Source organism: Magnolia sinica, chromosome 1 (assembly GCF_029962835.1).
Source record: "Magnolia sinica isolate HGM2019 chromosome 1, MsV1, whole genome shotgun sequence".
Classification (NCBI taxonomy): Eukaryota; Viridiplantae; Streptophyta; class Magnoliopsida; order Magnoliales; family Magnoliaceae; genus Magnolia; species Magnolia sinica.
Window position 1 is genome coordinate 74,523,507 of NC_080573.1, and position 12,953 is coordinate 74,536,459.

Consider the following 12,953-nt stretch of genomic DNA (forward strand, 5'->3'; position numbering starts at 1 on the left):
GTCCACTTGGTGACATTAACACACCATCAAGGTGTGTTAAAAAGGAAATGTTGCTAGGATGTAGAGCACACTTAGGGCCTGTTTGTTTTTTCCATTCAGTGGAAATATATAATAATTATTTCCCCCCGTATTTATCTCACTTTTTTCAATGTTTGATTTGACGACCTGCATTTTTGACACAAAAATTGAGAACGCCACAACATATTTGTGGGTCCCACCGTGATGTGTATCTCTTATCCACATCATTAATCTATTATGACTGATGAATTTATGGCATGAACCAAAAAAATGAGGCATGTCGAAAGCTCAAGTGGGCCACGCCACTAGACAAAGGGAATCAAACACTTACGATTAAAAACATCTCAAGCTCACTGTTTCTTTTTGTGTGGGTCATTTGAGTGTTCAATTTGCTCATTTTTCGGCTAATGCTTTAAAACATTGCATTAAAATGGCTGGACGGAATGGATTTATCATATACATCACCCTGGAGTCCACAAATTTAAAATAATTCTTTTGAACCGGTTTCCGAGGTAAAAAGTTGTTTCGACAAGAAAACAAATACTTTTGATTTGGGGGATTTATTCAATGATAACAAAGAAAGAACGAGAGAACAATGATCACATTTATCTGAGTTCATTTACATCCTTAGATTCCCTTGATTCTAAAAATAAAGTACAATTAATGCAATGTAATGAATGAAAGAGAAGACTGTTCGATAGAAATTTCGACAGCATTTCGTCGCTTGTTTTAGTCATCTCCTAGTACTTAGGAGGAATGTCGATCTGATCAACCAGTCTTCAATGAGATAGAAATTTCGGCAGCATTTCGATAGCTACTTCAGTCATCTCCTAGTACTTAGGAGGAATTGTTGATTTGATTAACCAATCTCGGGCTTGAAATTAGTTTTAAGCATCCTTCCAGTCATTCTTCCTTGAACCCTCCTTGAAATGCAGAGCAGTCCTGTTAAACGGGCCTGAAAACTCATCCAGAATGTAAGATCACGGGGTTGCCACCCTCCGATCGGCTCAAAACCTTATATGCATCCTTGGGACTACAAATTAGATGTACACGTCAAATTTTAGCTCCTGAATCCCTGTAAAAATGACCGAACTGATAGATCAGCCCTTGAAATCATGATTTGGGGCCCGCCTATCATCTGGATACGCTTTAGATTTGGTCCTAACGTATTAAATGAGCTGACAATGCGGATGAACGGAGCAGATTTCTCACCAACATCATGCTAGAGCCCACATGTACATTGCATGTACATAGTGCAGAAGTGCACAAGCCGTGTCTTCTTCCTTATTCAAAATTTACGGCAACGTCCATTGCTGTCTGTTTGGATTTCTCTCAGTGGGGCCCAATCTTCATCCAAATCATCAATCTGGACCATCCATTCACTTCAGAGGGTGGGAATTACCCTAGACTAGGCGTCCTTTTAACACCATGCAGGCGATTGCAGAATCTCAGTCATTAAACATGAAATGGACAGTGGAGTAAACAACCTCGTGGGCTACCCTTATTTCACTCTAAAAGCACTCCTTTCTGGACGGTTTTTCATCTTGAAACCAATGTACGGAGTGGATTTTCTATGTAGCTTCAATAAGTGGGTTGCCAGACTTCACAGAGTCGACGTGCGTCGACTCTGTTCGTAACAGAGATTGCGCACGTTTGTTGTGGATCACCATCATGCAGTGAAAGGTGGATCTGAGTTGTTCATCAGGTATAGGGAGAAAAACCATTCCGAACCATGTTGATCTTTCTTAGCCATGTACATTCATGTGATCTCTACAACGATCGAAAGAACATCGTTCGGTTGCTTTTGAGGCTTGATTGTCCAGGTGGGCCACATCATCAGATGATTAAAGCTCACCCTTCACGGTCGAAATTCCAAGAGGAAGATGGTGGACAGTGTAGATTTCTCAAAAGACTACTGTACTAGGTACCACCAGCAGCACAACAGAAGGAAAGATGAAGTTCTTCCTCTGTTTAAGCACAGTTGAAGTTCTGGTTGGTTGTGCGGTTCGCGTAATGGAATTCTTCCCTTGGACAGCATAACGTTACTATATGGCTTACAGAAATCATCACTTAGACGAATTCCCGCTTCTGTTGCACGGGTCGCACAATAGGCAGACAGCGCAACAGCAGCCTTCTTACGCGGACGGTGGAACTGCAGTTTTCGTTGCGCGGGTCGTGCAACAGTGACTTCCGTTGCGCGGGTCGCACAACAGTGACTTCTCACTCTTTCCTATCTTCTTCTTCTTCATTTCCTGGCCCACCAAAATGATCCAACCCTTCAATTAAAGCAGGGGAAGGGTATTTATAAGCCCCACTACTCTTACAAAGTGGTGATCACCACCACTTATCCCTTTACATATGGACATCTTCTTTTCTTAAACCATGGTGTCCACCAAGCTCCCTCTTAAATGGTGGTGTACAACCTCTCTCCCTTAAAATCACACCTGTGCACCCCTTTTTACCAAACTACCCTTTTCAATCCCTTTTACCAAAATACCTAAACTACCCTTGGACATGGAATTTTACCAAAATACCTAAACTACCCCCAGAGACTGATTTTTACCAAAATACCTAAACTACCCCCGGGACATGAATTTTTACCAAAATACCTAAACTACCACCGGACATGGATTTTTACCAAAATACCTAAAATACTCCTGGACATGGATTTTTACCAAAATACCTAAAATACTTTCGGGCATGGATTTTTACCAAAATACCCCCAAAGCTGATTTTTACCAAAATACGGAGTGCACAACCTTGGAAAAGATCCGCACCATGGAATTCTCTGACCACTGCAATGGAATATTTTTTATGCCTCAACAAAAGTACAGTGGATTTTAAAACGATTTTCAAACGGGTGAAATGGTAATAATTACCCATTTAAAGGGTATTTACATGGTCACTGAAAAATCAAACACACCCTTAGTAAACTCTATGGGGCCCACTATGGATGTATGCATCTTATCCATGGCTTTCATTTGTTTTTTCAGCATGAGCTCAAAATTAAAGTATATCCAAAGCTCAAGTGAATTCATCGTTGAAACTTTCTTAAGGCATATGGTGATATATTTATTTTTCATCCCTCTTCATAAGATCATAGAAACATAAATGAAGGGAAAACATAAATATTAGATTGATCCAAAACTTCTATGGCCCCCAAAAAATTTTCAACAATAGTCATTCAATTCACACTATTTCCTATAAAGTAGTCTAGTTGAGCTTTAGATATGCTTCAATTTTGAGTTCATACCCCAAAATGATATGAAAAACAATTGGACTATGTGGATAAGACACATACATACATGGTGGGCCCATAGAGTTTACTAAATGCGCTTATGTGCTCTTCTAGGAGCAGATTAGGTTCCACCCTTACCGTGGGCCTAACTTGATGTGTGTATTCTATATCCACGTTGTCCATCCTTTCTGCCATATCATTTTAGGACATGACCCTAAACATGAAGTAGATGCAATTCTCAAGTGGACCATATCATAGGAAACAGTAGTGAATATTGACCATTAATGGATCATAAAAGTTTTCGATCAAGCTGATATTGATCTTTTTTCCCCCTTCATATAGGTTTATGTGACCCTATCAATAGGCAAATAAACATTAGGGAAACATTATGGAGGGCCCTATGAAGTTTTTAATGATAGGGTGTTCATCACCACTGTTTTCTATAGTATGGTACACTTGAGATTTGGAGCTTCTTCAATTTTGGGCTGACGCCCTAAAATCATATGGAAAAACTGGCCAGTGTGGATATAGAATAAATACATCTAGGTGGGCCCCACGGCAGGACCACATCCTCTTGGGTGAGGTCGGGCCGCACATAATCCGCTTCCATGTGACATTGCTTCTAGTTAGGGGTGTAAAGCACTGCATCCCATTTAGTGTAGGGTCCATAGGGCCATGATAAATTCCAAGAGAAAAGCTTTGCTACTCTGGTTGAGTGTGATGGATCATACGCTGGCACTTAGAAATCCCTCGACAGCTAAAAAAGAAAGACACTTAGGAGAACTGCCAAAGCTCAGTAGCAGTGGTCCTTCAAGAACTCTATACCACCCATTTGTTTGTATATAAAAACACTACAGGTACAGTTACAACAGGTGCAACAATGCATGTGGAGGTAGAATAGGGGAGAAAAAGCAACTGAAGAGACACGGAGGAAAAGGGTCCGGCTACAGAATATACAGAGGAAGTGAGGTATGTTTTTTCATAATGACAACCAATCCCCACTTTTTTCCAGTGCTATGACTATAAGAAGAGAAAATACTATTTGAGAAAAATGATTAGTTTCTTTTTGTAAATAAAATTCAAGCATCTAAAGACTTGTTGTGGGTGAGATTTGAACTGACGAACAACAACCAAAAGTTTTAGTTACCAAAATACCCCTATTATATTAAAAATGCCTTCGCATGTCCTTTCAATATTCAAAAGTTTCCTATCTTAAAAATCCATTAAAGGGGCAAAAATATCCAAAAGCTAGTTACTTTATATATCATAAAGATGGTCTCGGAAGAACCCCCAAAGAGAATTCATGGGGCTTTTGATCATGCCAACAGGCAGCATGTTTAGAAAATTAGTACCATGCATACAGGTAATAGTTCAGCCATTACTAAAGTATTTTACATTGTGGTGTCTCATCCGACATGCACGATGATATAGACCAGTTGTGATAAGGTTTACAAAATCAATGGCCTCATTGTGAACCGAGCAATAACAAAAATTCACATTGATTGGGCAATCTTAATCATCTACGTTAGTTGAATCTGTGCCATTGACTATTATATGCTAAGCATTCAAGCTACCAACTGGATGGTTAAAATTGTCAAATCAGTGTGATTTTTAGGCCACTTTCCATCTAAAATTGTCTAGATCAAGCTTACCTAAATCATGGGTCACTTTGGCACGTGGTATAGGAATGGGTACGTGGTATGCTACTTCTTCCAATATGTGGTACGCCATGGGTAAGGTCATGTGCATCATTCTAATACTAATGTAGTGAGTGAGTGGATTAAGAGGAGATCATCATCAGGTGCGCGGATAAAAAGAAGAGATTATTGTCTGCTTCTCAAGAGTAGCCCTTAAATCTGTAAGTGAAGAGAAAATCTCTAAAAATGGGAAATTAATTTTGGTATTATTACATAAAAGTGTTGCATAATATGTATATGATGACCTTATATAAGTAAAAAAAAAAAACCACTCAAACATAGGACACTTTTCCAAAATAGTAATAAATTATCCAATCATAACAAAATGCATAAACAAGCCTTAAATGACTAAAAGACTTTGGACCATAACCGAACTCTCAAAACCCAAAAAATGGAAGAGAATTTTTTTTTACTAAAAATAGCAAGTTATTACTTAAAACTCTATTTTGACTTGAAATATGCTAAGCTGTTTAGGGGGCAACAAACTCTGAGTTGTTGGCCAGGGCATACAGCTTGTTGATAGCTTTAATATGGTTTACTATTCGTGCAAAACGGATAACTGGTTGTAAAGTTATGGCCGTCGGAAGCTATAGTGAGTATTTAGGTTATTTCTACCCAATCAGGTCCCCACTGGCCCAAATTTGTGTAATCCTGGCCATCCATTAAGATATCCTCTACCCATCCCACATTAAATACTATATGATATGCAATATAGTTTTATAAAAGAACTCGTATCGTTATAGACCCCACATATTTAGTGTTATACTATAACTAAAAAATAAAGAGAGAAATCTCTATATAGTAAATATAAATTTGCATAAACTTAATCAATAGAAAGAACAAAGAGCACTAATTCGGGTCGCTAAAAATAACAATCTGAGTAGCAAGTGACCCATAATCTAGAATGCTCGATCTGGAATTTAAAACATGGGGGGTTTCACTTTTTAGGTTACACCGGTCTAGATTGGCATGGATGTATGACATGGGTACTGTGGGTGGCACACCACAACTTAAAAAGAGGTCATGAGCTTTCACCACAGCCTTGTCCAATAAGCCATCCCAAATTTAACTCAAATTCAAAACTAAACCAAACACTTACATGATGAGTTCCACTAGGGAACCTATCACCGGCCATTCTACATAAGATGCAAGATCCACCTGCTTTGACTTCTGAGGAGGTGACCTGATGAAGTAGGGCTATGTTTTCATATCACCATCTGATATGGGTGGGACACTGATGAGGTTTAAGAATGGCGAGTTTGACTGTTTGTTCCAACACCAGACCAGGTGACATAATTAAAAATCAAATGAACAATGAAGTTGCATTGATAATATAGAACTGTCATTTTCCAGAATGGAATTAAGAAGGAGAAACAAAGAGAAGAAAAAACAAAAACATACAAACAAGACAAGGATGAATGGTTGCTAGGGCATGAAATCTGGAACCTATTACCCCCTAATATGCAGCTTAAATCCCTTCCAAATACGGATCTCCTCGTCTAGTCTGATACCACCAATGCTCTTGTGCGCCAACTAACTTGTTTGCTGAATTGGAAAAACAGTAAGCAAATTAGGATCAATGACTCCTAAATGCACATACCTTTACATGTATGAGACATAAAACGGTGATCAGCAGCAAGTCGGTATTTCAAAATGGCGGGGCCCACCCTTGGGTGATGGTGATGAAATCATTCTTTTGGAGAGGGAGCCATGGATGTGTGATCAACCAATAACAACCTCAATTGGACAATCTTAGTGGACTTTTTTCCTTGTCAAGAGTTTTTGGCTATATCATATATTTACTATTCATTTTCAAACAAAAAAAATCCAATGGACATGATTTTCTGAAGGGGAAGGGTGCTTCGTGCAATGCAATCCATCAATTGGGGCCCATCAGAAGAATGTGATGGATCACTGAATGTGGGTCCCACCTATATGGAATGTTCGTCAAAATCACCAAAACAAGATTAGCAGGACTTGAGAGTAATCCCAATATTTTCCTCGTACAAGTACAAATGCTTGATATCATGAACAAGCGTCATGAGCAAAAGTAGCAGAAAAAACCATATGCCCATACGCATTAAACAATCAGGGAAACAGAATGCAGAGCACACACGCGCATTTGCAAGCATACTATGTGCATTCCACAAAGATGCGTAGCTATGAGAAGCAAACAATACCTTGTATAAACGGAATACCAAAGCCATTGGGTGCTGCGACCAATAGAAATCCAGTCTCCAGGGAGTGCGAGTTTTGCAGCTGTTTGCTCTCCTCCTAATGGAGCAAACTGCCCAAAATGCTTGTACCTAAGACCAAAAATCGTCAGGAACCCACAAAAGAATATGTGAAGTTATTTAGCTTATGCAAATGCACAAAATGAGTACATGAAGCTATTGAATGTTATTTTACTTATCCCGTGGGGGACAGAGCATTTACGTCTCATAGTTAGATGTGGAATTCTTGAATTTATGAAAAAGAACCATTGCAAAAGCATTTTCCCTTTACAGATGCTTTCACTAATCAAGAACAAAAGTTGGGGCCCAGAAGAGATGGTTAGGCTCAATTGCAGTGTTGGGCATGATTGTGTTGGCACATGAGGGGTCTTAGATTTTCAGTGCCCTCATGTGCAGCAATTACAGTCAGCTCAAGGAACATCTTTGGCAAACAGCATACCATAATAGGTAAGGGCTTTATGCAGATTCCTAATGAAGATATATTGCTAATAAGAATGCATGTCTCACCACAAACCCTTCTCACTCTTATAGCAACTGTTGAAAACAATGGTATGAGAAATATTCAAACTAGAATAAATCAGTAAAATATAAAATGACACACCAGTTTAGACAAATGCAAAAGCAGTAATCCCAGTTGATGAAGAAGTTGTCTTCTTATTGGATGAGGCACAGACTCAGTGGTGCTCTTTGAGATAGTTTAAGCCCCTCAATAGATTTTTCTCCAATGTAGTCTGTTCGCAACGTGCTATCCCCATGATACAATTACCCAATGTACAGTCTTGACAGTGTGCACACGTTATGTAAAACCCAACATTAAAACCACCAACCCACTTTCTTCGCACATCCAGAGCGAAAAAAACAAGAGAATTTTTGGAGAGAAGATTTTCTAGAGAGAGAGAGAGAGAGAGAGAGAGAGAGAGAGCTTATCCAACTACAACATGCATATACCCCATGTGTACAGAGAGCTTATCCAACTACAACATGCATATACACCATGTGTACAGAGAGCTTATCCAACTACAACATGCATATACACCATGTGTACGGAGAGACGGCCTATGGAGAGATAGTTCATGCATGTGGAGTCACGTCCCACATGCGGAGACACGTCAAGAAAATGGGCCACATCCACACTCGGCTATAACTGGTTTCCATGCCAGTTTTCCCATTGGGCCATCCTTGGGTGTGCATGTGGGCTAGTGCATAGTAATACACCAATTCGAAACACTAAGGTGAAGAAAGCTTTATAAACCCTCCACAACCCTTCTTCTTATCCGACACGGGATGAAACTTTTGCACAATAAAGATGAAAGACCACTTTTCCAATTTTTTTTTCTTTTGTTGTTCTTTATTTTTTTTGAAATACCCCAACAGAAACACCCTCATCCATGTCCTTAAAAATGCCAATATGCCTTCTTGGGTACATGATACCTATTCATAACCTACAACATTACCTCCATGGATACCCATATGCTTTCTCCAGTTTTGGAACTGGTCAGGTCATGTATACCAGGCCAAGCCTATTCAAAATAGAATTGTGCCTGGCCCAGCCAGCCCACTGCTCGCCTTAAAAAGGGACCATATCATCATCATCATCATCATGTTGGAAGTTATGACATAAGTTTGTCTGACGTAACCCTCCCACTTTATCCCACTTGGGGACCGGCAATGAGACCATAAAACTCCCAGAGGCACAATGTAAAAGACAATTACATATGTTGATTACAATCAAGTGTTATCTAATAGTACATTACATAGGTTGATTAAAGAAGTTGGTTGCAATCAATGAGTTTTGAAAAGGGGCCATATGAATAAGTGAAACAACAGACAAGCAAAAACAAAATAAAGTATGCATTAATTTCCATAAATATTTTTTAATAGGGAAAACTAAGACCTAGATCTTCAAAATTTGATTCGCAATTCAATCAAAGCAAACACCCTAATAAGTAAGAAGCATAATCAATAGAAAAGTTATGGAAGTTTGATTTGTACCGAAATGGCTGAAATTGATGGCGACCTGATTCTCTGAACCTGAGAGGACCTTCAGGATTATCTTCAGAGTCCTTCACGTGGTTAAAGCACCTTGCAAGGTATGCACCTTGTTGAGCAGCAACCTAGTATTTCGTGATTGTCAGAGAGTTTATTTTGTATATTCATATTTAGTGAATCTCTCCTCTCTTCTTCTTTATCAACAATGAAAATGCAAGGAAAAGAAAATGCCAAGAGATGGTTCTTCAAAAGATGCCATTTATGAATAACTACCATTCCACATTTATCAGATGCAACAGAAAATGTGAAGGCCACTCACAAGGACACATGCCAACACAGAACATACATGAGAGAATAAAATCCCACCATGTATGTTCTCTGACCAAAAAATAAAGCCAATCCACTAATTGGGTGGACCTCACTTGTTATTTCAAGGTGAACTGCTGCTCAACAATTCTAACAGTCCATCTTCTCCATACAGGAATGCCAACCAGTTTAGTGAGGCTAAGAAACACGCTTGGTGGGTCTATCTGATGGATGGCCCTCACAAAGAAATACATGCGACATGCTGACGAGTCTTATCCGGAAGCAACATATAAAAAAAGCTTCATCACTAAACCCATCATTTCAATAAGAAGTTCATCAGAAAATCACCTGAGCAGTTGCAGGAAGATTCTTCATCTGTAAATCCACAAGAGACAGAGCTGACTTGAACCCTTCAATATCTAACTCAATAGATTTTTTTCTCTCATTTACTTTAGAATCATTCAACAAATCAACAACATTGTGCATTCGGTTATTTTTCAAATACTGCTCCACTTAAGGCTACCTCACACAAATATCATCGATAACATCTCAGAATTCTTTAATAGTTAGAGTGCCGAATTTGTCTGTCCGCAACATTAAAGGGATATATTGTCCGACTAAGAGAGTTGATTGTATAATGACAGAGTTGTCCAGCTAAGATCTTCGTAATGCTACCAGTAGCTGCAATTGCTACCAGTATCATTCAAGGACAATTCTAAGATGCAAACCATGCATAATAGTATGAGATTTACATATACAATCCAAGGAAGCACATCTACAAACTAATCCACTTTAATACGATTTAAAGTCTTACTTTACATTGCTACTTTATGAAGCCCTTCTGAGGGATCAAGTCAGTAACAGCTGTAAAACGATAATTTTTATGCTTCAGAGCAACATGTGAAGTAAATGGTCCTTGTCCATAGCCAAGATCAAGGATGGTTTGACTATCCTGTATTTGTGCCCTTTTGCAGCTATATATTAAGTATTGCAATATCAGCATCATGGTATGTAAGACCCGTATCCTAGTCCGTACTGTTCCGTCGACTCCCGTGATCCTTCCCGTCAAATTCCGGCACCCTGCGACCTATAATTGATGTTTGCGCTCGACCCTAAGTCGTATCCCATAGATTTGATTCGGCTTAATCTAAGACTTGTACCATTGCGACCGCATCATCGCCACGGTTACAACGCTGCGTCTTGCATACTAATCCGATACCCTCCTGACAGGGAGATGTGGGCTGACGTTTATTTCAAAGGAAACACCGCGCATTTACAATCCCAAGAGAATCTCTACAACATGTTCCATCAATCAATCAATCAATCACCTCATGTCAAGTACACACACCCATGCTTTTTTTCTCCACAAGTCAAGCAACCACCAAGTCAACCCATCTCTCACCTCACCCATCACTCACCTCACATCCATCACCCATCACTCTCTCTCCTTACAACCCCCCTCTCTCTCTCTCTCTTTCTCTTCACAAATTCCAAGCTAAGGAAGTGGTGGACGTCCAAGCCATTCTAAGAGAGAAAAGTAGTTTTTTGTGGCCCACTTTCTATCCCAAGATCTCTCATCCTAGCCATTCATTTCTCATCTTTCACCATCAAAGTGAGACACAAGGAGATCGACTTTCCAACGGACCAAGAAGATCGAATGGTGGGTGCTTCTAATGATAGGCCAAGTGAGGCCTACTGATTGATAGTATGGATCTCACTTTGGATCCTTGATGTGGCCGATGGCCCACCTTCATTTTTATTATCATTCCATGATGGGGCTATTCTCCATGGACCCCATCATGATGTTTACTTTCCTAAGATCTAAAGAGGTCATCTAGACCTTCCATTTTGGTGGAGAAATAATCTCCACCATTGATTTTCGATTTGGTGAGCCCACATGTATTGGGACCCACTTGATATATGATTGATTGCATAGGAGGGCCCATAGTGTCGGGGTCCCTCCATCACACGTGTGTGTCTATCTCTCCCTTTGTCTTTCTTTCTTTTATGATGTGCGATGATGTGTTTGTGTGGCCCACCCAGATGGACCCCACCATGAAGCATGTATTTGATCCAAGCCATTTGTAAGTGGGGCCCACTTTATATATTTGTATGTTCCACACCACCTAGCCATGTGGTGGCCCACCTATGCAGGGCCCACCTTAATGATTTATTTGCACGCCCAAAAAGAGTCCAGCGCCTGGACGTGAACTTGGAAATACAAATATTAGATTTGGTTAAAAGCTTTTGAGAAGGGTTGTTCATGTAGGCCCCACCTTGATGCAAGGATTAAATCCATTCCGTCCATCCTATTTCCCAACTCATTTTAGGCATTAAACCGAAAAATGAAGCTGATCCGACTAACTGTGGGCCATACCTTGAAAAACAGTGATTTTCGCCTTTTAAATTCACTTAAATTTTTCTACGGGCCGAAACATGCCCAATATTGGGCTTGATGGATTTGTTATGGACTGTAGAAACTAGTGGGTGAGGTGGATTCTTCTGATGCGGGCCTCACGCATGAAAAACCACAGAAAAACCCCCTTTTCTTAAAAAAATAATAAATAAATATTCATATGCAGCAGGTGCTGCTGCTGCCGTCATAGGACGCGTAACAGCATCCTGCTACATTAGATGGTGGGCAGGGGTCCCAGCCGTGGGGCCCACTATGATGTGTGTTTGGCATCAACCCCGTGCATTTGGTAGGCCCCTTTGGGGCAGTGGGCCACCCCAAAAAATCAGCCATATACAACACTCAGGTGGCCCACGTTACAGGAAACAATGGGGATGTAACGTCTGCCATTAAAACTCCTTGGAGTCCAGGAGTTTCGGATCATTATGAAATTTGTTTTTCCTATTCATCTAGGACCGTGTGACCTTACCAACGGTTGGATGATAAATAAATGTTATGGTGGGCCCCACGTGGGAACCCACCTCTGTGGAATGGATTGACTAGTGTAACTCACGCAGCTATATAACTGCTGTAAATGACATTAGCAATCCATGTGGGTCTATTTTTATCCACACCATCCACGACTGGGACGGTGGACCCCACCATGAGGTATGGGTTTTATCCTAACCGTCCGTCCCTTGTTGGGACGTAGACCCGACACCACGTGGCCACCTTGATGTATGTTTCTTGCGTCCACACCGTCCAGTCCAATGGACGGTGGTTGCTGGACGTAGGCAGGCTGTGGTTGATGTTGATATTATATATATACACCTGGCTTCTGACAGTGTTAATTTAATATAATATATATACATATATACACACACACACACACACATGTGGGCCACGCTACCATGGGACCCACTGTATTTGACAGAGGATTGGCAGGTGTACAACAGCTATATAACTGCTGTATTAACGTCAGCAAATTCGTGGGCCTAATCGTGATCCCCATCGTCCAGCTAGACGGTGGGCCACACCGTTATGCATATGTTTTATACCCACGTCGTCCATCCAACTCA

General features: G+C 40.3%; 1 protein-coding gene across 1 annotated transcript; it reads right to left on the reverse strand.

Moving 5' to 3' along the window:
• Nucleotides 1–905: 905 nt before the first annotated feature.
• On the reverse strand, nucleotides 906–9,968 carry LOC131247016 (external alternative NAD(P)H-ubiquinone oxidoreductase B2, mitochondrial-like). The gene is made up of 4 exons (XM_058247463.1): nucleotides 9,831–9,968; nucleotides 9,180–9,301; nucleotides 7,134–7,259; nucleotides 906–960 (listed from the first exon to the last, which is right to left on the reverse strand). Exons 1-4 carry the CDS (start codon nucleotides 9,966–9,968, stop codon nucleotides 906–908), a joined length of 441 nt encoding a protein of 146 aa, XP_058103446.1.
• Between the last annotated feature and the right edge of the window lie 2,985 nt (nucleotides 9,969–12,953).